The sequence below is a fragment of the Brienomyrus brachyistius genome, unplaced genomic scaffold (genome assembly GCF_023856365.1).
Source record: "Brienomyrus brachyistius isolate T26 unplaced genomic scaffold, BBRACH_0.4 scaffold250, whole genome shotgun sequence".
In the NCBI taxonomy this organism is placed as follows: Eukaryota; Metazoa; Chordata; class Actinopteri; order Osteoglossiformes; family Mormyridae; genus Brienomyrus; species Brienomyrus brachyistius.
In genome coordinates, this window is record NW_026042525.1 from 74,781 (window position 1) to 102,619 (window position 27,839).

Here is a 27,839-nt window from a genome sequence, read left to right on the forward strand (position 1 = left end):
ATGAAACATTTTGTACGTTAATGGTGGTTTCTTGGTGGGAACCCCCCCTCCCCCCCCCACAGTTTTCAGGTCGTTCAGCTTGAAGCTCATATTCCCCTCGCCATTTTTCTACCTTGCAGGTGTGCAGGTCAGGAACGTTCTGGCCTCATCCCAGCTCATTCAGACTCAGCTAGCCACTGTTTGGTGAGTGTCCACTGAATTCTTCACGGCCGCAGTGGTGCGCTTGGTTTATTTGCCCCTCTTAAATTACGTAGCTCAATCCTTTCAGCATCCACTCTATGCGGGCAGTGTGTGGCTCCACAGGTGAGGACCATATGTCTGTAACCGCAAGGTCGACAGTTCAAGTCCCCGGATTGGCAGTGATTTCTCTGCTGGTCCCCTGAACAACCTCTAATTGCTCCAATTGACCCTGCGCTGATTTCAGAAGCCATCATGATATTTCCAGGGCTGGTTGCTTTTCTTAAGTGGTCTGTTCCTGTTAGCACGCGTCAGGCAGCTGGTGCGACGGCTCGAGGCAGGAGGTCTGTACTTCTGAGTTGTGACTCATGGGATCCTACTGATAATCAACTAATAGGAAGCGTGTCGCAGGTTTTTAATGTGCTGCAATAATCACTGCTTTAAAAAAAAATAAAAAAATTTAAAGGCATTTTGTTTTTTATATGTCTGTCTCTCAAAATACTGCTAAAAAATATATTGTTAGGTGAGAATACATTTTATTATTACAGCTCACCTAACAAACTTCATAGCCTAGCCTAGCATACCTTAAACATGCTTGGAACACTTGCATTAGCCTACAGTTGGACAAAACTCAGGGTAAGTTGTCATTTTTTTGTAGGTTAGTTTGGTTTTTAAATTGGACCCCTCATGGTCTGGGTGAAGTTATGCTGGTCTTCGCCATCTGTGCACCCGGTTCGATTACTGACCTTCCCACATGTTCTCCCAAGGAACCTGGCAGATGTGGACAAGGACGGCCAGCTGACAGGGGAGGAGTTCATCCTGGCTATGCACCTGGTGGACATGGCGAAGGCCGGACAGCCGCTGCCCCTCACGCTTCCCGGGGACCTGGTGCCCCCCTCCGTCAGGTAGACAGCCGCCGCCGGTGGCCAATCGGTGAACCCGGCAGAGCAGTAAATAGAGCTCTGGAAAAAAATTGAGACCACTCTATACTGGAAAAAAAATCTGCTTGTTTAAAGCTGGTTTTGCTGGCAGAAAGGTACGCTGAGCGTCAGGTTGCTTCCAGGTTCTAAGTACGCAAGTGTACAAGAATATGGTGAAACGGGAGACACTGAGAAAGGCCAGAAAGCAGCCAGGTAAAGGGTGGAAACGACTTCCCAATGCTTGAGATGCCCGTTCACTTATCCGACAGTGCCTCATGAATCATGACCTCAAGTGACCTGTACTTGGTGGAAACGTTAAGTGCAGGTGTGAGGTGCACTGCTAGGACAGTTCATAACAGGCTCATAGAAGCAGGGCTGAAGTCCCATAAAGCAAGGAAGAAGCCCTTCATTAATGAGAAGCAGGAAAGAACCAGGCTGCAGTTTGCAAAAGAAAAAAAAACATTATTCACAGATCCATACCCATAAAGGAGAACTGAGTGAAACAAAAATTGGTGCTATGGTCTCTAACTTTTTTCCATAGTTATATGTAATGAATGGGGAAAGGCGGGGGGGTTGAATATGCTGTGTCAGGCTGGACATTGACCCATCTGGAATCACAGGCTAGGAGGCTTTGTTACAGAAAGGGAGAGTGTCCCCATACACTGAGATACTTCGACTGAGCCCAGCTAAGGGACTCCTGATGAGTGAGCACGGGAAGCTGTATGGTGGTTGTTCCTGTGTAGCCTGACTCAGAGTCTCAGGTTCTAGCACCTTCTACCTACACGGAGGCATGTTGTATTTTGCAGAACGGGGAAGCAGGGGGAATTGCTTCCTTTGAATCGCACCATCGTCCCTGAAGAAATTCAAGTTGAACCACCCCAGAAGACAAAGAGTAATGGTAGCATTAGTAGAACGGACAGACGGATTTACACACACACACACACACACACACACAAAGACAGGCACCTTCAGCTAGTGAATGTTTTTGGTGACACAAGTGTGTATTAGTGATGTGCCGTTCTTAGTATCTTTACAAAGAATCACCTGATTCACATTGAATTGCAGGAGGTCAAAGGTCACTGCCCCTATTGCCATGGTTACCACGTGTGCGTGTGCATGGCCCTCCTTGCAGTTTCGTTCGAGGACAAGCTAAAGGAGAACTTCCAGCGGGGAAACGCTGAGCTGGAGAGGCGGCGGCAGGTCTTACAGGAGCAGGAGCGGCGCGAGCAAGAGAGGCGGGCCCAGAAGGCCCGGGAGGAGCAGGAGCGGCGTGAGCAGGAGGCGCGGGAGCAGGAGAGGAGGCGGCAACAGGAGCAGGAGCGGCGGCTGGAGAGGCAACGCGAGCTGGAATGGCAGAAGGAGGAAGAGCGCTTAAAGGAGCTGGAACGCAAGGAGGTCAGTCTTTCTAGTATGGAATGCTAGCATTGTACTTGGGGTTAGGCAGTCGCTCTTTGGTCATTGGTCCAGTCCCAGCCAATCACATTTGGGTTTAGCAAATTAATGTTGTTGGCGATTCACCAGCACTGTTGCCTCATACCTTTCAGAGCTGGGGGTTGGAATCCCACCTCCACTCTTTGAGAGTTTCCATGTTCTCCCAGTGTTGTGTGGCCTTCCTCCAAAAACATGCCCTTAGGTGGTCTGGTGCCTTTAAATTCTCTGCAGTGCGAGGTTCTAGTGTAAGTGCATGTTTTGTGCCCTGCGATGGGCTGACATCCCGTCCAGGGTGTACCCCCCCAGCCTGGTGCCCTGTGCTGTCCTGGATAGACTCCAGGCCCCCCTGTGATAATTGGCTGGAAGTTAATAAAACTTCATTATTGTAACCCTGTGTTGGGCAAATACAGCATTATAACTAATTAAACTAGTTTACTGGTGAAACTCCGTTTATGTACATCTCTGAATGGCTGGGAAGGTTTGACAGCATGTATTTGGTTATTGGTTTAGCTTGTGTGTGAACGTGTGCGACCTGTGATTAGCGCGTGTGTGTGTGTGTGTGTGTGTGTGTGTGTGTGTGTGTGTGTGTGTGTGTGTGTGTTTGGTCGTGATCATGTGTGTGTCCCTGCAGGCTGCTAAGCAGGAGCTGGAGCGTCAGAGGAAGATGGAGTGGGAGTGGAGGAGGCGACAGGAGCTGCTGAATCAGAGGAACCAAGAACAAGAGGACATCATCAAGCTTAAGGCCAAGAAGAGGAGCTTGGAGCTGGAGCTGGAGGCTGTGGTGAGGACCAGGCCGTCCTGCACCTGTTTGCCCCGACCGACTGCATTCCCCTTCAGGAACGAGGAACAGCCAGCTGTTGAAATCGCACTATCAGAGACGCACGTTTTCCTTTCAGATGTCAATGGTACACATGCTTGTGTCCACAGCGACAATATTCCCGCCCTCAGGACTCATAAGACCACTGTTTAATTTCAGAGAGACAAGCACAAGCAGATCTCTGACCGACTCAGGGACGTCCAGAGCAAGAGGAGCATCCAGAAGGGAGAGCTGGAACTGATCAGTCAGAAGCAGGACAGCTGCCTGCTGGAGGTCAACGCCCTGCAGCGGCAGCTTGAGGTCTGCGGCCTTCCTCCGCTGCCGTCCAAGATCCCAGCAGCTATGGGACGAGCACCAGCTGCAACACTGATAAATAGATTCAACACGGTTCTTTTTCCATGTGATCTGGCGTTATGTCTGCTGTGCGTTATACAACAGCTGTGCCACTCCTGTCTGATTAGCAGTCTTCAGATTTTGGCAACCAAGGGAGAGACTGTTCTTCACACCTTTCCTGGAGAATGTGCAGTTTTTTTGGGGGGGAATTTACTATAAAAGCAATAGATAGATAGGGTGAAGTTTCCAGGGAGGGTTTATTTCAGGATTCTCCAGCTTTCTGAGGGAGTTTGGCCTGTTTTTGTGCAGGAGGGGCAGAGAAAACATTCTCAGCTGATTGTGGAGCAGCAGAGATGCAAGGAGATCCTATGCAACATGGGGCTGAACAGTAGGTCTGGTGAGTCTGATCTCCCTGCTTCTCCCTGCGTTACCTGGCGCCCCCCCCCCCCTGCAGTCATTCTTGAAGTACTTAAATGTCATGGTGGCACATGGGTGGTACATGCTTCTTGTGCTTCTAAAATGTAGGTGTACACTACCAGACAAAAGTTTGGATGCACCCACTTGTAATACATCTTTATATTTTAGCTACATTATTCACCTTAGACTAAAAGGCTTGGAGGCAGTCGACAGTTTTGCTTCGATGACAGCAATGCAGAATCTTGGCGTTCTTTCAGCCAGCTTTCAGATGTAACCCCCCCTGGAAGGCTTTTCCAGCAGTACAGGAGTTTCCAGAAGTTCTGGGCACAAGTCGGCTACCAACTCATCTCGGCTCTGTAGGGTTTGGGTGGAGTGGGGGATTGTGGGGGCCAGGTTATCTGTCACAGCCCTCCCTCTCACATGTCAACAAGAAAATACTTACCATATAACCTTGAGGTGCACTTAGGGTTGTTAATGTAAGGGCCCCCTGCTGATACAGCACGTTGCTGCACCCTCCACACGAACCACCTCAGGGATGAGAACCTGAGTGTAGTCGTGCAGCGGGTGACACCTCAGCATCACACTAGTCCGAATGGAATGGAACAGTGTACATTTTTTTCCGGTGGCTGGAGTGCCAACCCTGCCACCAACCCCCTTGCAGTTTTCCCTGCAAGTTGGAGGACTTCCTTGCAGGGCTTAGATGTAGATTGTCAGTCCCAGGATGAAGCAATTGCAGGTGAAGGGTCTTGCTTAGAGGTAGTGTTTCTGTATACAGGTCCGACACTTTCCTCCGTAAAGAGGGGCGTGACTGAGAAGGACATCGTCTGTCGGAAACTCAAGGAGCAGCTGGATGTGCTGGAGAAGGATACCGTGGCAAAACTGTCGGAGATGGACCAGTACAACGTGGACATCAAGGTGAGGAGGCATTACTGGTGGTAGAAAGGCATCAATGTTGTGGCTTGCCTCTAGTTAGCCCAGTGTGCTGTACAGGGGCCAGTAGCATTTGTAAATAGAATAAAGTGGAGAAGTGAAGCCTCAAAACATCCATAATCTATGGCCCAGAATCCCGTGTGTTCTGAATTGGATCTGGTGTCTGTACCTTGTATAGCGAGTGGTGGTTGGCGGTGTGGCTTGGTGCTCTGCGCTAATGGTGGTGCGGGCCCGGTCCCTTCCCACAGGAGCTCCGGGAAAGCCAGACCAAGCAGCAGCAGGTCCTGGACAGACTGCGGCAGGTCAAGGCCGACAAGCTATGTGACCTGCAGCGGAGGCGAGAACTGGAGTTGGAGAGGAGGAAGAGAGAGGAGGAGGAGGCGGTCAGGTGAGCTAGGCCTCCTGCAAGGCCTGCATGCTCTGTTGTCGTTTTTGCATTTCTGTTGGCTGTCATGGTGCCAGGTTTGGTTTCCCTGCAATGGTGACTGACCTGTCCTAAATCGCTTTTTAATATCACTTTAACACTGTGCTTCCCAAGCTGGTCCTTGGGGATCCAGAGCTCCCTTTTACTTATTTTTTGTTTGTTTTTCTATTTTTAAGTGGGTCAACACATCACCTACATAATGTCAGAACATGTCAGATGGCTAAGAGCAATTTTAATGTCAATTACAGACCCAGTGTGACAAAGTTCAGTTAAAGCATTAAATTTGAATGGATGACGTGACCTTGATGGTTTGTTTAAAGAAAATATAGCTGCATCACGTGATTGAAGGGCCATGATGTGGTGCTGGGCCAAATTCAGCTTCAATGTGATGCATCATGTCATTCACAGGCAAGCCAAGCTGGAGAAAGAGCGGCAGTGGCGTGTGAAGTTGGAGCGGGAGGAGGAGGAGCGGCGGAGGAGGATCCAGGAGGAGCGGGAGGCCAAGCTGAAGGAGGAGGAAGAACGTGAGCGTGAACTCCGGGCCAAACTGCGCGCCGCTCAGGAGCAGGCTGAGCGGAACCGCCGGGCCGCTGGAGAGGAGGAGGCAGGAGGAAGCCCAGAAGAGGGAGGAGGAGAAGAGGATAGAGGAGGAGAGGCGGCGAGAGGAACATAAAAGGGCGGAGGAGGAGAGGAGGCAGAAGGAAGAGGAGAGGAGGCGGCAAGAGGAGGAGCGGAGAAAGGTGGAGGCAGAGAGAAGGAAGCTAGAGCTGGAGAGGAAAAGACTGGAAGAAGAGAAAAAGAGATTTGAGGAAGAGAGGAGGAGGCAGGAGGAAGAGAGAAGGAGGCAAGAGGAAGAGAACAGAAGGAAGAAGGAGGAGGAGCAGGAGCTGGAGAGGGAGGAGGAGGAGAGAAGACGTCAGCGGGCTCAGATAGCTGCTGTCAGGGATGCAGAGGAGCGGAGGAGACAGGAAGAGGAGCGGAGGAGACAGGAAGAGGAGCGGAGGAGACAGGAGGAGGAGCGGAGGAGGCTGGAAGAGGAGAAGAAGAGACAGGAAGAGGAGAGACGGCGAGAGGAGGACAGGAGGAGAAAGCAACAGGAGGAGGAGGCCGTGGCCAGACAGCGGGAGGAAGAGGCCCGGCAGCAAAAGCAGCAGCAGCAGCACAATTTAGGCAAGACAGACATTCATGAGAAGCTGTCGGCCCTGATCAGGGGCCTAGAGGAGCGAAAAGGTAAGGATTATGGCCTCGATGCAGCCCCCTTCGGGAGGTGTGGAAACGCAGTGACAAATCACAATCTCAGACACGTAAAGCTACCATTAGCGGTGGGGTTTGTACAGTTTCTTCATCAGCCTCCAAATGCAAGTGTCCCATCAGCAGACCCGAGGTGTCGTGTGCTGGTTCAATAGCTGCAGTGCGTCATTAGTGACACAGCGTTCTGAAGAACAGTCACACAAGGAGGTGACTGACTCACTGTCGTTGCAGGGAATTTGAGACCCGTCAAGTCAACGCACAGGAAATCGGCCTCCCTGACAACCTACAGAGCCCTGTACCCCTTCACAGCACGGAACGCGGACGAGCTCACCTTTGACACGGACAGCTTGATTGAGGTATACAGAGTGCACCCCCATATGTTAATCTGTTTGTACCATAAATTAAATGTGCTGAATCATTGCCCTGGTGCCTGATTAGCTCTTTTTTTCTGAATCCTTTTCGGGTGTTTTACAGTTAGATCTAGAATCCTTTTGTTCACCATAAAGTGCAACAAGGAGCAGTTTTTTGGGGGGGGGAGGACAGAGGGGTACAAGTGCCCCTGTGACAAAATAAATAAACATGTAGACATATTTAATTTATTAATGGCACATTTCTCCTTTCATATGTTTTAGGGTGTTTTCTGGCCAGTCGTGACCTGGTTTTGGATAGTACGCCCATGTGTGTCATGTGGTAGCCCTTAACCAATCGCCTTGAGTCCGCAGGTGGACGAGAAGACGGAAGGCGAGCAGGGCTGGCTGTATGGCAGCTACCAGGGCAAGATGGGCTGGTTCCCTGAGAGCTACGTCGAGAAGCACAGCCAACCGGAATCTGCGGCCAGCACCAAGCAGGCTCTGATGCCCACAACTGCATCTACCTCAGTCTCTGCAAGGTAATGTTGCCCCTTGGTGTCCAGCATCTAAACTGGTCCTGTGTCATATCTGAATGCTTATGTGGGTCTCACTGACCGTTTTCTCCTGGTCTGTCCCTACTTCAGCAAGGCGGAGGCTAATTCCAGTACCTTCCCAGCAGGACAGAGCACTCCTGGGGGGGCAGGGCAGAACTCTGCCTTCACTCCCACCCACCCTCCAGGCTCTGCCTCTATGGAGTATGGACAGGTAGTTATCCTGGGAGCGCCCCCTACCTGAAGAATACCGTAACTGTCTCGAGTGAGAATTCAGAACTGGCCCCACCCGATCGGTCGTGTTCTTTTTCTGTATTTCCACTGCATGCCTATGCGTATTTATGTGCCAGTGAGTCTGTGGCCTGTTTGCATGGCTGCATCTGAACCATGTCTGTTCAGAAGCCTTCAACTGCTTCTGCGACTGTCTTGCACGTTACTGCAGTATTTTGTTCTGTACTATGCTTTGCTGTTTCTGGGGACCCATTTAAAAAGCCACTTTGGGGCCCCTCCACAAGGTGGTGACTTTGTGGCCAGCAAGGGGCCCCCAACACAAATGCATGATTTTATCGCCATAAACAAGTCAACTATGTTTGCTAATAGTGTAGTTTGTATATATGTTGTTTTTTTGGTCATATTTGTGCATGTGTTTGCACATATATAACAATACACTGAGATGTACCATGTATGCACGAGAGTGTTAACTTTCTAGGTATATTCATAAGTTGGTAAACTTTCATGTTAACATTTATCAAAATGTCCATTTTTGGGGGGATTTTTAAGGTAGTTTCAAGTACGTCTAGATCAGATCTTGTTTCCTGAGTGGTGTCCCGGCTGACAGACATGTTTTCTGCGTTGTCAGGTGGCAAGTGGCCTCCAGGTGCAAGCGCTGTGCTCCTGGACGGCCAAGACGGACAACCACCTGAACTTCTCCAAGGATGACATCATCACGGTGCTGGAGCAGCAGGAAAACTGGTGGCTGGGGGAGCTGAATGGGGTGCAGGGCTGAGCCGGAATGAGTAAGTGACACTCTTGGCGGTTCCTCGGGAGGTTCCAGAAGGGTTCTGGTTCTGCTCAGACCAAAGCCTGTCAGCTACCTGGAGACTGGTGGTCATTTACTGAGCCATTTCCTTATTCTAATTCCATATTTCTACGTATTTATTACTGAAGTGGTATTTGATTTGCATTTTTCGGGGCAGGCATCTAGGAGTGATTTTAAATAATCCCTGCCTTTTCTTTGTGACATGTTTGAGAAAATGTGCTAGATTTAGTATGGTAAATTTGGTTTGACTGATTGACTCAACACTTATGAATGCTATTGTGATGTTTTTGTGCTTATATTATTGGTTGAGATAAGCGAGATCAATTTGTAAGGGATTTTTTTCTTTTTCTATTGAAAAATGCGTATGAGCAGAATCGCCGATCCATTTTTTTTCACTTTATTTTGCCAGACCCCTATATTCTTCTGTGGATGAGTTCAATAACCCTGACAATACTCTACAAGAAGGTAAGTTTCTTTTCCAGGGAAGAATTTGAATGAAAAGAAGTTAAATTAAGCTAAGCAGAAGCGCATTTTGCATACATTGTGTCTTTCTTTGATACCCAACATTCCATTTTAGCCAGTCACTACTCTTCACTTTGTTTGGCCATATTGTCATCTTGACTTCTCTTGCGTACCTTTTAATCATCTTGATATTAATGGTATTGCTGCTAGCATGTCAGAAGTAACCTTGAAACAGGGTCTGGTGTGAGAGGCCATTGTCGAAAAGGAGAAAGCCGGATTTTGTCACTGGCTGTTGACCGTTGATTTTCTGTCTAATCAGAAGGCAGGTTTTGTGGCAGTTAAAAATCATTTGGCCATTCTGTCTCTCATCCAATCAGAGTATGTAGCCTTATATACCTATGAAAGCCCAGAGTCAGGAGACCTCACTTTCAACGAAGGAGACACCGTCGTTGTGACGGAAAGAGAAGGGGACTGGTGGAAAGGGTACATCGGAGACAGGAGTGGAGTCTTCCCCTCCAACTACGTAACGCCAAAGGAATCTGAAGTAAATTGTCATGAACGACTTTTCTCAGAGATACTTAAACTGCAGAGTTTATTGTCTATAAATAATAAATCATGACAGGCTAACTTTTGCTACTCTGACCTCTACCAATATGTGTGTCTGTCTACAGACATATAGCACCACTGGAAAGTCAGGTGGAGTCGGCAAAAAGCCAGGTAAGGATGCGGGATCCCACAGTCACCACTCAGTAAAGAGCCAAGAAATTCACTGGCAGCCACCACACACCTTTATCTTTGCCTTTCCATTGATGCTGGTGCATCTGCAGCTAGGCTGTGTGAAACACAGCTGTGTTCAATAGTCTTTGCGAGTGCCGACTGTTGCGAAGCTCTATCTACCTTGAACACGTGTGCTTGTTTGCGTTCGCATTCATTTGTGAATGTGTATGACAGAGGTTGCCCAAGTGACGACTGCGTACACGGCCACCGGAGCGGAGCAGCTGAGCCTGGCCCCGGGACAGCTTATCCTCATCCAGGGCAAGAACCCATCTGGGTGGTGGCAAGGGGTTCTGCAGGTCTGTGGACCCGTGTTGTCATGATAGTGACGTTAATCAAATGTGGAGGCCGCCCATAATGAGGTCTAATCCTGGGCTGTTTTTGGGAGGAGGCATTGAAGTTGAGTTGCGGGTCTCTCTCAGGTCAGATGCATTTGTCCTAAATTAGGTTGGCATGTATGTCCTGATGAGGAACCTCTTGTCTTGTATCTGTCCAGGCTAGGGGTAAAAAACGCCAGAACGGATGGTTCCCCGCCTCCCACGTCAAGCTCTTGGGCCCCACCAGTGGGAAGTCCACACCAGCTCCAGTTCCAAGTAAGATCAACAGCATCACATGCCAAGATCTGCGATGATCTCCGTCTGCATCTTCCGTAACAGCCTTTCCTACATGTTGGCTGTTCCTTCAGTTTGCCAGGTCATCACCATGTACGACTACAAGGCGGGCAACGAGGATGAGATGAGCTTCTCCAAAAGTCAACTGATCAATGTGCTGAACAAGGACGATGCTGATTGGTGGAAAGGGGAGCTGAATGGCGTCGTCGGCTTGTTCCCCACCAATTACGTCAAGATGACCACGGAGTCCGATCCCAGTCAACAATGTAAGTTTAATTTTTTTCCCCCCCCAAGTAATATTTGTTTGTCTTGTTGATAGTTGCAAATGTCTTAAGATACAAAGTTTGCAGCCTAGTGTTTCATGCTGTTGGCAATAAATGAGAGAGCGGTAGTTCCAAAATCTAAGGTGGAAAGTGACCTTCGGGTAAAAGTTGACCCACGTTACAGTGCCCACCTGCATTGTATGGGTCTCTCAAAGGGCTGTTCTCCTGCTGACTGCAGCTCTACCAAGGCTACGGTTTGGCTTCCTGCTTGGGTCTGACTTTCTGAACAGAAATGGTTTGTGTCCAAAGATGAATCGAGAGAGTTTGCAGTAGCTGTGTGCTGCAGGGGAAACCTAAACACAGATAAGAAATGATTCATTGGTGACCTCATGGGAGGCCTGGTGATGTGAAGTAGGGCAGTTTGAAAGATACTACCTGGTATTGGCAAATGTCTTCATAAAAAACCATGATGAGAGGGTCGATGAGTTTCCACATCATGGCGTGCATACTCTCTCTTCTGCCATCCGCCTATTAGGACTGGGTTTCTTCTCAGAGTTGTGCTTCAGAGAAGCACTCCTCTCCTTCCATCCATCCGTCCACCCTCCTTACACTCTTCTCCTGCCATCTTTCCCTTCTTTCCCCCCCACCTTTCCCTCCATCTTTCCCTCTATCTGTGTTGTTCTTGTAGGACGGCATCGTTGCCTCTTCCTCCACAGCTTCTCAGAGCTGTTCAGATACCCTTTAGGTGCTCCATATCAGTCAATGCTTCCTCGCTGGATAGGGCCTGCCTTCTCATCAAATTCACTTTCTTTTACTTCTGCTTTAATATTATTATTATTATTATTATTTAAATTTTTTTCCTCATGTGTTGAAGCAGGTCCCACACACCTACCAGTCCAACAGCAAGTGCCCCCCTCTGTAATTTTTATATTCATGTTTTTAGTCTTTAAAATTGTTCTTGCTTATGATGCAAAGCAATTACAATGCCAGTGATAGATGCTGATGCCATATTTAAAGTATAAAGCATATCATTTAAACAGCTTTTTGGGAGAGCGTGAAGGTATGTAGAGTCATAGTCATTAACTATTTAAAACATATTTTTCTTTCAAAAATGGCTTTTTACCCTAAGTGCAATTGAGTATCCTAACTTTTTTTTGTTTGTTTGTTAAAACGTCTCTCACTGACAGTTATATCTGAATGTTACTGCGCAGATGGAAAATCTGGGATAATCTGTGCAGGCAACGGTGCGTTTACGCTTAGCTTGTAGTTCAGTTATGGGCTACGTACCGTTGGGTAATTGCATAAGTGTGTGTGCGTGTGTTCACAGTATGAATTCACATGTACACAGACACATGCTTTCCATTGGTAGGTTTTTTTTGCCAACCCCATGAGTGCAAACCTAACCCTAACCCTAACCCTAACCCTGCTAACCCTAACCCTAACCCTAACCCTAATCCTCTCCCTCTACGAAATCCCATGGCTTTAGCTATAGTACTGTGCTCAGTGCTGGTCAACCCATTAGGTGACATAGGCAGCCACCTGGGGTGCCATCTTTTGGTGAGGCGCTGCCTTAGCCAGCCAATATCACTTTGTCGCAGACAGGGGGCCCTGGTGGTGTAGCTTGCCTACGGCGACACATGAGCTTCAACGATTACTGGCTGTTTACGTACTTCTTTAAGTACTGTGTTTTGCCTATGGGTATAGTGTGTAGAATATTCGTCATACATACCTAGACTAAGGGGAAACCTTTGTTGCCTTACATGTAGTTGTGTATTTTGAGGGTGTTATTTGTTATAATGTATGGAGTGGAAGGGTATTCAAGCAGGCAGTCATACACTGGTTGCAGCCTTCATCTTTTCCCTATGTGGGGGTCGGTGAGCCATTCGAGGGTCAAAGTTCTGGGTCCTTGCTTCACTGTTTGCTGTTTTTTCCGAACACTCGCGGCGGGCTTTGGTGGACTTTGGTTTGCCCTGTTAGTGCCCCGGTGCAGTGTCTGCCGCTTTCCCGCCTGAGGGGGTTTGGACCAGGATGCTGTGAGTTTTCAGCTGATCTGCCATAATACTGGAAATGTTTTAGAATATATTTTTTTTTGCTTTAAGTGACCTTAGGGAGGTAACGTCAATGTAAATGCCCCCCCCCCCCCACCAAGATGGAGTGGTTAATTCAGGTAATTATATGCATAACCTTTAACGAAACAAGGCCTGCTGGTGTTTAACAGTACATGTTTTGCGGTTTCTGGGTTCTAACAAGTTTAAAAACTAGTTATAACTAAGATACATGTCTTTATTTAATAATAATTGATACTTTATTGAGCCCTATGGGGAAATTCTCTTTACGCCACCCCCAGTTTGCTTTCTGTAAGTGACAGCAAGCTGGCCGCAAAGGGTAGCCACCCATAGCAGCATCCAGGGAGCTGGGGGTTAAGGGCCTTGCTGAAGGACCCGCAGATGTACTGAGGCTGGGCGAAAAACGAGGCTTTAGCCCACTGAGCCTCACACTTTGCTTTTTCATGCAACTTAAAATGAAAATCTGCCTTGCAGTTAGATACCATTGATTATTTGGTTATTGATAAAATTCAGATGTTAGATGGGCTAATTCTTTTTTTGGTCACTAAGGTTTAGACTCTGAAGATTATCCTTCTGCATGGTGCCTGCTGACTATTTGGTCCATGCCAGTGTAACTATTAGCCAGAGGTAAATTCATGTGTTGACAATGTCCTTGGAACAAATGCTAAAGAATCGTATTACTCGGTTAAGGATAAAAATGGCAGATTTGGTGGTTTATAAAGTGTGGTCTTTTGCTCTCACATCAGGGTGAAACTCTCTGTGCCTCAGTGTTCAAGAAATCATCACTGCTGCGGCACTTTGTAGTAAAACTACAAGCATTTTGAATGTAACCTGGTTTGCCCAGATTTTACTCTTAGTTGTATTGACTTATTTTATTTTATATGAAAGTGCAGTTTAATGAAAAAAAAATGGATGACTGTGATATTGTGTGCTCAGTCTACAATATGTGTGATTACTTGCAGTAAGGCATAGAAATGTCTGAATAAGGTATTTAACAGCTGAAAAATATCCTCTACTTGGAAAACATTTTGCAAGCAATTAAAGGTTTGCTCTGTTTATGCAAATTTGCAATCTGTTTATGCTGCTGGCAAGAGAGATGCATTTTGAATGAATCCCTTGCATTAATTGTTAAACAGTCTATGCAGTTTGAGGTTTCATTTGGCCCCACTGGGAATTTACCCACAGTGCATTGGCAGTAGTCAAGTCAGTTTGTCTGTGTTAAAGTTCCCAAGCTGTGTTACTTTGAAAATGTGCCTCAAATTATACATATGTACATTTATCGTGAAAATAAAGGATTTGCTTAAAAAGCACCTGCTTTTTTTTGGCAAGTCATTGTCTTACACAAGGATGGTGTGAGGTTTGGTTATTAGCGTCTAATATATATATATATCCAGGACCAGGTTATTCAAGAAGCTAAGCACTAGGATGGTTACAGTCCCAGGCAAAATGGGTTCGAGAGAGGAAACCTGGCTGCGGTTTTTAAGGCTTGGGGATGAGGCTCATGCAAAAAGGCGTATTGAAAGTTACCCAATGGAGTTTCAGCGTCTGCGCGCATCTGAATTTTCAGCAAAAGGTAAGACGGACGGGAGGGTTGTTCTCGCGCAGTGACTTAGCGACAGCTCCGGGTAGCGGCTTCTCAAGCCAGTGGTTTAGCCACATGTTTGGGGCCACGCAAGACAGCTGCTGACCGCGGCTGCCCCCCCCCCCACTCCCACCCCCACCCCCGTCATCCCCGACCCTGCAGGGTGTGCTGACCTGACCAGCCTGGACACCATGAGTCCGCAGGAGAGGAAGCGACAGGGTTACATCCACGAGCTCATTGAGACGGAGGAGCGATACATGGCTGACCTTCAGCTGGTCCTGGAGGTATGATCTGCAGTGGGGCCCCCGTGAGGTCTTTGCACTTCAGTCTGCTTTAAGCATTTGCAGTTTTGAGTTTTTATATTCTTGTCATGGATCTCATGTATAGGGCTTTGAGTGTAGGTTTTTGTGCCAGAACATGTTTAACTTATTTTCCCTAACATTTTGTTATCCCTCTTAACCTTTACTAACCCTTTCCAACTTTGCCCGTCTCTCATTTTTTTTTCTCCAGGTGTTTTACAAGCCCATGTCTGAGTCGGGACGCCTGACAGATGTTGAAATGGCCATGATCTTCGTCAACTGGAAGGACCTGATTATGTCCAACACCAAACTTCACAAGTGTGTCTTTCCACAAGCTTGTTTCTTCTTGGTAGCTGAAATTCTTGGGAATGAAACGTGATCCGATGCTGCCACCTTGCTCTAGGAATACGAACTGCGAGTATCGTGTCCCACAACAGCAAATGTCATAGGCAGAGTGAAGTCCCAGAAATAGAGAAGTGCCAGGAAAAGGAATTATCTATGCAGTCGATGGATAATAACAAAACAGGCTGCACAGTTTTTGCACTTAAAGATCATGGAAACTGGAATGTTTGTTGAGAATGGCACTGGCCAGCATTCTGTTTTTGAAACTCACCTGAACTTTTACGAAGAAATTGCTTGGTACTGGACTTGGCGGCCTTTGCGGTTTTGGTGATTGTGTTTGTGAATGGCAGGGCACTGAGGGTGAGGAAGAAAACGGGTGGCGAGAAGATGCCGGTGCAGATGATTGGGGACATCCTGGCCTCGGAGCTCTCGCACATGCAGGCCTACATCCGCTTCTGCAGCTGCCAGCTTAACGGTGCAGCCCTGCTGCAACAAAAGACTGACAAGGAACCCGAGTTCAAGGACTTCCTCAAGGTGAGGAATGGTGGGCAGCAGCCCTGGAACAAATGGGAGGGGTAGATAGTTCATTGTTAAAGGCTGTTCCAGAGCGATCGGTAAGCGGGAGAATTGCAGCCGTCCAAATGTCCTCAGTGAAAAAGCGGTAGCGGGTTAAATGGATGTTGAACTGTTCTTTATTTTCTTCTGAAATGAATTACAAAGATATCTTGCGGGCCAATACTATGTTCTATGAGACCTCTGGACTCAACTCTTCTAAAGCACCTAGACTGAAATTTAGAGTGGTGCTTTAGATAAGGACGTAGGCTAGGGTTTCTGACTCCTAAGTGTGTGTGTGTCTCTCTCTCAGAAAATCGCTACAGATCACCGGTGTAAAGGTATGCCACTGTCCAGCTTCCTGCTGAAGCCTATGCAGAGAATCACCCGCTATCCACTCATCATAAAGAACGTAAGTCCTGCACATTGTCACCCGTGGTCCCTCCTTCAGTGTGCGATGTGGGAGGCATGACGAATTAGCCTCATCCAATTTGCCTTGGATTTAGCTCAATTTGGGTTGCTGCTACGTATGACTTTGCCCTGCCAAAGATGCAGTTCGTGTCAATTCCTTTGGGGACCAAATGATAATGGTTGTGACCATCATCATGGTCAGCAAATACAAGAAAGAATGTGCTGTTTTGCTGGAGTTAAATACCAATGAAATGCAAAAACTTCAGGCAGAAGAGTGAGTGTTGGGGAAAGCGCCCGGCGTTTCCACCCCAACTCCACATTTACGAGACACACACAGGTTACAGTTTTACTTGCAAGGGTACCCACACTCTCTGCAATGCAAACTACAGCAGAATGTGTTACAAAGGGTGGTTCCCCTTGGCTTCTTTATTTATAGTCAATGGGGGGCGCAAGAGAGGGAAGTGAGATTCTTATCTAAGTAGGCAGCTGTTAACCACCTACTTAGAGTACAATAGCTAAGAGTATGTGGCTAGAAGATAAGAAATAACGTATACATATATATTTACACTCATTGCTGATCATACAGAAATGATTAACAACTGTTTCTTCAACCTAACAGTCCCTCCTGTTTATCATGACAGTATGATCAGAAGCATCAACATTGTAGAAGTTGCAAAAGCACTTTAGGTACAACCTTCATTTAGACCACATTGTCATTATCCTGGAAAACATTTAATTCCGTTTCTTCAGGTCCGAGCCCTGCACGGGTGCTTTCGGCTCGGCCGTCATTATGAATTATATGTCTTCTTCATCGCCATCGCTGGAAACAGGCTCTGTCTCTATAGTTTGGGTAAGGGAGAGAAACATTGTACTGCGTGTCCGAAAAGCAGCATTAAGAGCTTGATTAATAAACATTTTCAAACATGGTATAACAGTAATAAAACAACAGAAAAATAAAATGAAAAACAAAAGAAGAGGTAGGCATGTTTTCATCAGTATTGACCACCATGTTCCTGTAATAAACCAGTCTAACCAGGATGAGGAGGACTGCGGTCGACTGTCCATGGTCATCACTTTTTGTAAGTTTCGGAGGCGGTCTAAGGCAGATGTCATATTGGGTGAGTGCACATTGTCAGGAATGTAAGTGCAGCACGTTTGGTTCAGGAGGACACATACTCCTCCTTGTGCGGCTGTCAGTAGGTCTAATGCCATACGATTCTGGATTACCATCTGTCTGGTTATGTCTAATTGTTCATTTTGTTTTTGGTTAATCAGTATCGAATCATTCATAAATAGACCTAGTCTATAATTTAGAGTTTCTACGCGTAGCATGAGTTTTCCAATTCCTAGCCCAGGGAACAGGGCCAGCATAACTTTACTGCCTGTTCCCCACAATTTATGTTCAGCGGGCACGTCGGTTCCCCACACACTATCATGGGGTTGTATTGATATCGAACGCCTTCTCCTGCTTCTGAAGAAAGTTTTACTTTCCTGTGCTATCAGGAAGGTGTGATCTGAAACAAAAATAAGAGCGCACACTCCAAACCAGTTCGGTGGTAAGACAAAGTATGCACGAGGTCCACACAACCTAACATATGTTCCATTACTGGGGCGAAGCATCGAAATTGGAGATCCATACATGCTGTCTACATATGTTAGGTTACAGTTCGTGGTGTTTCCTCCTATCCATCGCGTACCATTATCTTGCTTAAAACAAATGGCATGCTGATATGTCAGTGGGTCTCGGTCCATCAAGACAGAAAAAGGAAGTGAGACATTAGTTTTAGCAACAGCGAAGTCTACCCAGAAATCCTGTATACAGGTACCATTTTGAAACCCAACGTCATCTGGGTAGTTTCCTGTAGCCTCCTGATACTTAATTCGGACCACTGTCATTCTATTAGTCCCAGGTATAGTTATGTTCACATCTTCCCCTGCTAGCGAAAATATAAGGGAAAGACGGCTCTGGTATCCTATTCCTGCGAAAGAAGCAGCGCACTTGGCTTGGGATATGTTCATAGCTTTACCATACACCGTAGGTCCTTCACTATGAGTGGGCATTACTGAACAAACATAGCAATTTGTCACATTTTTCGCTGTTACAGTATCATGTACATATCGGTACCAGTAGTTTTGCATAAATGGATGTGAGTGGTCAGCGGGCAACGGGCGTAGATGGAAGTCATCATGGGTCCATCGCCGTAGGTGCTGTAATGGAGCTGGTGAGAGCCAGGACAACCATACAAGTCCTACAACAAGAATGACCCCTAGAGTCACTTTACCACATCCCCACCCTATCAGGGCCATCCTAAATAGAGTGCAGCTCAGTTGTTTTCTTCACCGGGTTGAGACAACAGCACCCTATTGGTTACTGTGCCTTTGTAGCGGACTTCCACTGCTACTCTGTTGCTGAGGCCTCTGATAAGGGCTTGATGGGTTTACAGTGACTTTTGTGTATCCAGGAAGGTCGTTCTGCGATCTTTACTGCTGTTGGTGTTGTGAGGAGGACTTGATAAGGACCGTCCCACCGAGGTGTGCTCCAATCTTTCCGCAACAGGACCTTGACCAGGACCCAATCTCCCGGCTGCAAGTTATCCTGTTGAGTAGAAACAGAATTTACCGGCAGACTACTGGGGCTATGTTTTTGTTGTGATGTTAGTAGTTTACGCATCCAATCAGCCAGCGTATTTTCTCGGTCTGCTTTTTCTATGTCATTCATTTCAGTTGCTAGGGGAAATGGTCTACCATACACTATTTCAAAAGGTGTTAATCCTGCAGGAGTGGGAGTTATTCTCATCCATAATTTTACTAGAGACAAACATTCTGGCCACGGCCTTTTTGTCTCTTCCATTGTCTTTTTTAGCCTTGTTTTAATAGTGCCGTTGGTCCTTTCCACTAAGCCTGCGCTCTGGGGGTGATACGCACAATGATTCTTAAGCGTAAAACCTAATGCTTGTGAGCAAAGGGACATAGTCTGATTTACAAAATGAGTCCCATTGTCTGATCTTATAATATGAGGTATGCCATAGGTAGGGAAATAATGGCTTACCAAACATTTTGCAACGGTCATTGCATCACAATGCTTTACAGGGTATATTTCTACCCACTTAGAAAAGGTGTCTATAATAACTAGACAGTATTTCTTTCCTTGTGACCAAGATAATTCAATAAAATCCATATGTACAACTTGAAACGGATACTCAGCTGTGGGGAACTGGCCACGTTTTGGTCTGATGTTTCCTTGTGCATTGTGTTTACAACAAATTAAGCATGTCCTACAAAATTGTTTTGCATAATCAGAAAAATTTATAGCATAGAAATATTGTTGTATGATATGTACCATCCCTCCTGTTGAGACATGAGTATTTCCATGGCTCACCAAAGCAGCTGTTTTGTATAAATTTTTTGGTAGGATGGGCTTGTCATTCATATAGTAAACTTTCTCTCGTTGTATTGCTCCTCTTTTGATCCAACTTTGTACTTCTATTTTAGGAGCATGAATCTGTGCATCACATAGCACATCGCTATCTATAAAAAGAATGTCTGCCACTGATAAGGTAGGTTGTTTCAGTGCCGCTTCTTTGGCGGTTTTATCTGCAAAACTATTTCCTGCGGTTTCTGCAGAGTCATCAGTCTGGTGTGCTTTGCATTTGCACAGTGCAAAGTGAGTCGGTAAATGCACAACGTCTAATAATCTAAGTAGCAAATTCGTATGAGTAAGAGATGTGCCCTGTGATGTTCTAAAACCTCTATTTTTCCAGACTCTTGCATGGTGATGGACAGCTGCAAACACATATTGACTATCAGTGTAGATAGTAAGTGACTTGTTCTTGAACAGTTCACATGCCCTGATCACAGCATAAAGTTCAGCCGCTTGTGCTGAACAAGTAGAAGGGAGTGCATTGGCTTCTAACACTTCAGTAGATGTAACTACAGCATACCCAACTTTATTTTTTTCCATATCATTTTTTGATGCTGAGCCATCTACATAAACAACTTCTGATCCTGGTATAAAAGTTTGCAGAATATCTGCTCTTGGTTTTGTTTGTTCTTCTATTGTTGCTTTGCAAGAATGTGGCTCCCCATCCTCTGCGGTAGGGAGAAGCGTACTAGGGTTCAATAGGCCACACCGCTGAAGTTCAATGTTACGTTGTGAGAGCAAAAGTGACACTAAGGTAAGATGTCTTGTATGTGTTAAGAATGGAAGCGGTGTCTGCAACAAGATTAGAGACACAGAATGAGGAACTTTAAGTATGAGGGGGTGACAAAGTACCAATTCTGCTGATACCTTTACTGCTTCTGCAGCAGCTGCACAGGCCTGTAAACACTGTGGAAAGCCAGCTGCTACTGCATCTAATCGTTTTGAATAGAATGCTAACGGTCTCTCTTTTGCTCCGAATGGCTGTGTTAATACTGCTTTCATATAACCTTGATTAGCATCTACACATAGGGTGAATGGTTGTTGATAATCTGGTAGAGCAAGGGTCACATTGGTTTGCAACATTCTTTTTAAATTTGTAAAAGCATTTTCTCCGTCCTCAGTCCATTGTATTTTGTCCTTTAGAGTCATCTCCTTCCCGTATATTAAATTTTGCAAAGGTTGAACTAGAAAAGCATAATCTGGTAACCATTCTCTACAATAATTGCATCTGTTGTTTAGTCTGTGGTTTAGGTGCTTCCTGTATAGCTTGTTTCCTTATCTCTAGCAGCGAGCGACCTTTTTGTGAAAGGTTATGCCCTAAATAGACAACTGTCTTTTTGCAGTACTGCAACTTCTGTTTAGAAGCTTTATGTCCAGTATTGTATAAATGCTGAAGCACAGTTAGGGTAGTTTCTTTGCAATGTTGTTCTGAATCTGCTGCTATTAAGATATCATCCACGTATAGTAATACCTGACTATGTGATGGTATTTCACAGGTACTCATAGAGTATCTAAGGGCCATGGTATATACATGTGGGCTTTCAGAAAATCCCTGAGGGAGTCTAGTATATGTATATTTTTTCCCTTTATAGGTAAATCCAAATAAATGTTGAGAATCAGGGTGCAATGGTACTGAGAAAAATGCATTACTAAGATCCACTACTGAGAAGTAGCTTTTATCAGGAGTCAATGAGTTGAGCAATAAGTGTGGGTTAGGCACGTCTGGTGCTGCATGTTGCACTATGTTATTAACAGGTCTTAAATCCTGCACCATGCGCCATTTCCCTGTATGTCCCTTCTGGACTGGAAAGATAGGAGTGTTGCAAGTGGCTTCAGGAGCCTCTCGCAATATTCCTGATGCTAACATGTCTTGCACTACAGGGGCTATACCTTTCTCTGCTTCAGGTTTTAATGGGTATTGCCGGACGGTGTTCTGATTTCACAGTTACTTTGTAAGGTGGGAATCCCTTTACCAGCCCTACATCAGTGGGGGAGGACGACCACAACCCTTCTGGAAGGCGATCTAGATCTGGACATGATCCCTCCTCCAGGGTTGAAAAAATTTGTCAGGTTGGGTCCTTTAAGTGTGTGGTGGGAGTGGTTTGAACTCTCCATCCCAAAGGAAACCGCCACACATTGTGTTTCTCATCATAGCTCCAACAGGAGCCAGATACGGGTTGGTAGTCATTGTAACTGTGCATAGAATCTCGTAAGAACATCTCTACATCTCTCCACTGCATCTGGGGTGGTTTTGAAAGAGATACGTGTGGTGTTCTCTCTCTAAATACAGCTTGTTGCTTGTTAGATAAAATGACTGAGGCTGCTGAAAACCCAGTGGTGGGGTTAACATACATATATTATACAAGTGTCTTGGAGGGCATGAAACGTTTTGTCATAGACGTAATCTGGTCCAAGGGTGTCTTTGTACCACATAGTGACGTGTAAGGCATCGTCAGGCATGAACTGGGCCTGTCTAGGGGACTGCTTTTCTCTAGTTTTCCGCAATAATTCTCGTGTCTGTGCAGTTCCCCCTAGGTCCAGAGACCAGTAATATTGTGGTGTTGTGGTTCCTTGCACAACATAAGCTTCCTCATTTACGATTGCTTTCATGCCAGTGGCTGTGGCAACCACGCTAATGCCCATTTGTACCATAAGGTCTCGACCTAACAAGTTAACAGGACAAGAAGGGCTTATTAACACCTGTGCTTGACATTCAAGTCCAGTTTCCTTATCTTTTACTGCAACTGGGTTTGTTAACTGATGTCTGTCTGTCTGACCTCCTGCCGTTTTTATATTTATGACTGATGAAGAATATGTGACTCCGGGAGGACTGGAGGTTAGGACAGTCCTACATGCTCCAGTGTCACACAGACATTCATATACTTTGCCGTTTATGACTAACTTCCGACTTGGCAAGGTTTCCCACTGCCTTTCTGCTAATAACTGACACACTGCTTGTAAATCTATTTCCTTATCTAAAAGGTCTTGTAAAGTGACCTCCGTTTCCTTTCTTAAAATCACCTCTGTTTTGCCTCGGATGGTGTCGGTAACAGGGGCCTCCGAGGGGGGTCATTGATCATTGTTTTCAATGGAGTTTGGGTTATATGGTTGTTTCCCTACTCTACAATTCCTAGCTAAGTGTCCAGGTTTCCTGCATGTCCAGCAAATGTTATCTTGCTGAGACGAATTCCTGTAATTGTTTCTGAAAACACCTCTCCCCCTTCCTCGGCCTCTTGACCTTCCTCTGAATCCTCCCCTCCCCGGAGGATTCATTTGCACTAACGCTACTACATCTGAGGCGCTGAATATTGTGTCTGTCTTTTCCTGTTTCTGCGCTCTCTGCGCGTGTTGGGCATATTCTAGTGCTTGTTGGACTGAACCAGTATTCTGATGTACCCAATGTTTGTCAAGATATTTTCGCAATTCGGGCTTTAGGCCTGCGACAAAAGCTCGTTTTAGCTGTTGTTGGTACACTCCTACTGCCTCTTCATCAAATGGGATCCCTGAGTTTCCTCTAAATACAACTCTCATTCTATCCATAAAATCCTCAGGTTCCTCTCCATCTTTTTGTTTACATTGCGCTATTCTGCCATAATCTGCTCGTCTCATAAACACTATCTCTATCCTTCCATGTAATTGTTGCATACTCTGTTTTCTACGTACATCTCTTAACTTACTTTGTTCCAACCATGCATCAGAAAAAACATATTCTTTTTTTCTGTCTTTACCTTCTTTCTTATTGGTAGTCTGTAACATCTCCAGTTTTAAGTTTAGCTTTTATACAAAAGTCTGTGAGCTTTTATATATATCTGGAGTGTGGAGTTTTCCTTCAAACCCATGTTTTTTCCTCCATCTACTTATTTGTCCTGATCCTGGCTTATATCCTTCCATAAACTTCTCATCTCCCTCTAGTTCCATTTGTTTACTTTGATTCTTCCCCATTGTTACCTTTTAATGGATACACTACAAAAAATAAAAAATCCTAAAAGCAAGTATCTGGCATGAGACCTCAGGAGGACACTAACACGGCCTTCTACTGCTCCCTATTAGAGCAGCGGTGTTAGTTTTCAGGGATGAAACCCGTCCTTGATCCTTCAGTCACCAGTATGTTGTTGCTTTTAGGGTGGATCGTGTAGGTTAATCTAAAACCTATAAAAACACATCCACATACATCAATATATATATTTCCAACAACGCCTACTTTCTCTCCCGGTTAATTTCGGCTAACCTCAACCACATGCATGTCTTGGCCACCTACTCACTTAGGTGCCGTATCTCTCACCTGTATAGTGTGCTCTCTGATCCGTCACCGAGGTCCTTCAGACATCACCAGACGTCGAGCGCAGTTCTAACCACCGGCCTGATGACGAATTCACATCACAGGTCTTTCTTGCACCCGACTTCGAGTGGCTGTCGACAGACTTCGGTGTCGCTTCTCTCGGCGTACTGGAGACGTCTTCGGGGTTCCTCGGATCCGGCTCGAAGGACCAAATTCTATGTTGGGGAAAGCGCCCGGCGTTTCCACCCCAACTCCACATTTACGAGACACACACAGGTTACAGTTTTACTTGCAAGGGTACCCACACTCTCTGCAATGCAAACTACAGCAGAATGTGTTACAAAGGGTGGTTCCCCTTGGCTTCTTTATTTATAGTCAATGGGGGGCGCAAGAGAGGGAAGTGAGATTCTTATCTAAGTAGGCAGCTGTTAACCACCTACTTAGAGTACAATAGCTAAGAGTATGTGGCTAGAAGATAAGAAATAACGTATACATATATATTTACACTCATTGCTGATCATACAGAAATGATTAACAACTGTTTCTTCAACCTAACAGTGAGTATGGGTATTGTGAAATGTTGGATGTCAACTGTTACAAAACGTGCTGCACCAGTTTATTTATGGATGGATGGATGGGATGGATGGATCTGATTAACATCAAACCGCCAGTAACTTCACTCTACCCTGAACTCCACAGTCCTTGTCCAAAGACAGAGTTCATTCTTAGGCAGGTCCCAGACCTATTTCCAAATCTCCTGCTCCCCAGATTCTCGAGAACACTCCAGAGAATCACTTGGACCATGGACACTTGCGGGAGGCTCTGGACAGGGCCGAGGAGCTCTGTCTGCAGGTCAACGAGGGGGTCCGGGAGAAGGAGAACTCCGACAGGTTAGAGTGGATTCAGAGCCATGTCCAGTGTGAAGGCATCACTGAGGTGAGCACATCTAATGCAACTATATCACGAAGCTCTTGTCTATAGCCTGGGTTTTATATAATCTACAATATTCCCTCCTGAAGTTCTTAACAAATGTTTGTTTACATGCACAGCCTCTAACAAAGTCGTCTACAGAGTTAATCCTACTACAAGTTAGGGTCTGGATTTTTGCAGCTTTCCTACAGTTTACTGGACACTTCCAATTGTTCCATTTCCCTACAGAACTTGATATTCAACTCCTTGACCAACTGCCTGGGTCCCCGAAAGCTGCTACACAGCGGCAAGGTCTATAAAACTAAGAGCAACAAGGAGTTATACACCTTCCTCTTCAATGACTTCCTGCTGCTCACCCAAGCAGTGAAGCAGTTCACCTCATCAGGGACGGATAAGCTCTTCAGTCCCAAGTGCAACATGCAGTTCAAGATGTACAAGAACGTGAGACTCTTTTTCATGCTGGGGAGTAATGGAGGGGGCTAGCAATACCAGACAGTTACATTTACGGCACAAAATCATACATTGCGTTTTAAATGAACTTTTCATATCCATACAATTCGGAGTAGAACTTTCTAGAAAGAGGTGCCATTTCCTTAGTTGTATGTTTAGCCCATTTTTACGGGCTTTCTCTACTGTGTGTACTTCCAATTTAATGCGAGTCTATGACCCGATTTTGGTCTTCTATCCAACCAGCCCGTGTTTCTAAATGAAGTTCTGGTGAAGATGCCCTCCGATCCGTCTAGCGATGAGCCAATCTTCCACATCTCCCACATCGACCGTGTTTATACTCTCAGGACAGAGAACATCAATGAGTGGGGAAGGAAGGGAGTTAGAGAAGAGACTAAGGAGAATTGAACAAGGAAGCTGTGGCTTCAGTCCACAAGGAGGCTCCCTCGGTGTCCTGTTCTGGTAACAAATCAGGTGTTTCTTCTTATTTAATCAATCAGGACTGCCTGGGCGCAGAAAATCAAAGCTGCTTCAGAACATTTCATAGAGACTGAGAAGAAGAAGCGAGAGAAAGCTTACCAAGGTGAACTATTTTATTTGCATTTAATCCTTTTCAGTGTCTTAGCATAACCCTTCAGTCCAGTTTGATTATGTAATGGTTTTATTCATCTGTCTACAAAATTGCTTGTCCTTTTCCTATTTAATTTAGTTATATGTATGTGTGTGTGTGTATATTTATGTATCTGTAATATAAAATCCTCTAAGTCACCAGTATATATTCATTACCCTATTCAGTGTTTCAGAACCCTGACCCCATGTTTTAGTCCATGTTGGACGTTTCACAGCCAGAACCTACAAACCCCATGAGCAAGAATTTGTTTCTTCCAACCAGTTGAGCATAGAGAGTCAGTCAAAGGCTACTCAACTGGTTTGTAAAAACAAAATCTTGGTCTGAGTTTGTAGCTGAGCACTGGTTTTTCCTGAATTTGAGTTTCCCTCTTTTACACAGCCTGTCCTTCCAGTGAACACATCCGTTGCAGTTTAAGAACCTACTACTTTCCCTTTTGGTTGCTGTACAGTCTATTTATGCAGACCTTCATTACTGAACCCTTGATAACCCTATCATAGACTGCAGTGCCCCATTAACTACAGTTTTTTTTTCCAGTTGCTGTATCTTATTTCTGCCAATTCCTTGGGAGTTCCTTGCATCTTAACTTCTTTATTATGAATCTTATTTATTGTTCCTTGGTCTTTCGACTCATGCATCACTTGCTGTATGCATTTCCAGCTCGTTCCCTGAAAACCAGTGGCATTGGCCGCCTGCTGGTCACTATTTTGGAGGCCACAGAGCTCAAGCCCTGCAAGCCCAATGGTGAGGGTCAAAGGTCAAGTCCTATCTCCCGAAACTCCAGCCGCTAACCCCCTAATGCCTTGTACCTCATGTATGGCTTGATGGTTGGGTTTAATGGTTTTTTTTGATGGCCTACACCCTCCAGGAAAGAGTAATCCATATTGCGAGGTGACCATGGGGGCACAGTGTTTCACCTCCCGGACAATAAATGACACAATCAACCCCAAGTGGAACTTCAACTGTCAGTTCTTCATTAAGGACCTGTACCAGGATGTTCTATGTGTCACCATCTTCAAGAGGGACCAGTTCTCTCCCGATGGTTAGTCCTTTCTTCAGATGTTTATTTCTCCTCTTTTTACACGTTGACACTTCCTGAAATTCGTCTTGGGAACAGTTCTGATGTTAAATGTGCTGATGTTAAATTTCCCTTAGAAAAATTTGGGTGTCATATTTGAAGTTTCGTCTTGTTTTTTTTTTTTTTAATTTAACTTTTAATTTATTTTTAATTTATTTATTTATTACACGTCATTTTAAGTTTCTCCATGGGGTATCACTGTGGTTTCATGCTTCAGGGTTCTGGTTCCATATCCTCCCCCTGGTTCTGTGTGTGTGAGTTTGAACATTCTCTTTGTATTTGTACGGGTTACTCCTACAGCCCAAGAACACATACAGATGAACTACGTTCTCTACTTTATGCCCTGGTATATTCTGCAGTCTCACTGCAACCCTTCTACTAGATAATTTCTTTTGTGTTTGACCGTTTATTTCTTTCCCCCCCCTATTGCTTAATTTCTTTCATTGTGCCACAATGGCCTGTGTTCTATTACTAGCGTTTGATGGTGGCCGCTTTCATCATGGCTGCTTGTATCATTGTTAGACTTCCTGGGCCGCACTGAAGTTCCTGTGGCCACCATCAAGAAGGAGCTGGAAAACAAGGGAGCAGCGACAAGGCGCCTGCTGCTGCACGAGGTGGCGACAGGCGAGGTGTGGGTGCGCCTGGACCTGCAGCTGTTCGACCAAAAATCTCTCAAATGAGGCGACGCGGATTGGTGCCATGCCATACGCCCCCCGCCCCGCCCCCGCCTCCACCCCGCTTCCCAAGACAAACGGACAGAGCTGAGGCTTCCTGACGAGATGCTCATTCCGATCCCCGGAACCAGCGGCAAGCATCAGCAGAGCAGGTTCTAGGCTGATGCCACGGGCAGTCCGGCTCCAGCACAGACAGGGTTCTGCCACGTTCACTCGCCAGGTGGCGTCTGTGAGCTGAGAGCTGTATGCCAGTGCTGCTGGAGACCGTCTGGACTCCTGAGTACTTCTGATAATGTGGACGTTTGACACAAATGCAAAATATAGGAAAGCCCTTTTGGGACTGATTATTGTTTACCACTGGATATGGTAATATCTCAGGT

The 27,839-nt window shown here is 45.8% G+C and overlaps 1 protein-coding gene across 1 annotated transcript; it reads left to right on the top strand.

The window, feature by feature from the left end:
* LOC125728342 (intersectin-2-like) lies at positions 1–27,465 on the top strand. Its single transcript, XM_049005324.1, has 32 exons — positions 1–16; positions 120–183; positions 945–1,082; positions 1,904–1,995; positions 2,230–2,492; positions 3,160–3,309; positions 3,505–3,645; positions 3,988–4,075; positions 4,871–5,010; positions 5,274–5,413; positions 5,858–6,017; positions 6,139–6,679; positions 6,932–7,056; positions 7,423–7,589; positions 7,695–7,815; positions 8,461–8,595; positions 9,422–9,646; positions 9,774–9,819; positions 10,054–10,175; positions 10,373–10,483; positions 10,549–10,753; positions 14,561–14,682; positions 14,909–15,015; positions 15,390–15,573; positions 15,905–16,003; positions 24,471–24,638; positions 24,861–25,073; positions 25,326–25,444; positions 25,580–25,662; positions 26,368–26,451; positions 26,576–26,749; positions 27,308–27,465. The coding sequence occupies exons 1-32, from the start codon at positions 1–3 to the stop codon at positions 27,463–27,465; spliced, it is 4,701 nt and encodes a 1,566-aa protein (XP_048861281.1).
* Positions 27,466–27,839: the final 374 nt, after the last annotated feature.

Bases quoted from the DNA above. Each gene is read 5' to 3' on its own strand.
- LOC125728342 (XM_049005324.1), top strand. The intron at 7,816-8,460 runs GTAGTTATCCTG...CTGCGTTGTCAG, and splicing joins CCTCTATGGAGTATGGACAG to GTGGCAAGTGGCCTCCAGGT. The intron at 10,754-14,560 runs GTAAGTTTAATT...CCGACCCTGCAG, and splicing joins GTCCGATCCCAGTCAACAAT to GGTGTGCTGACCTGACCAGC.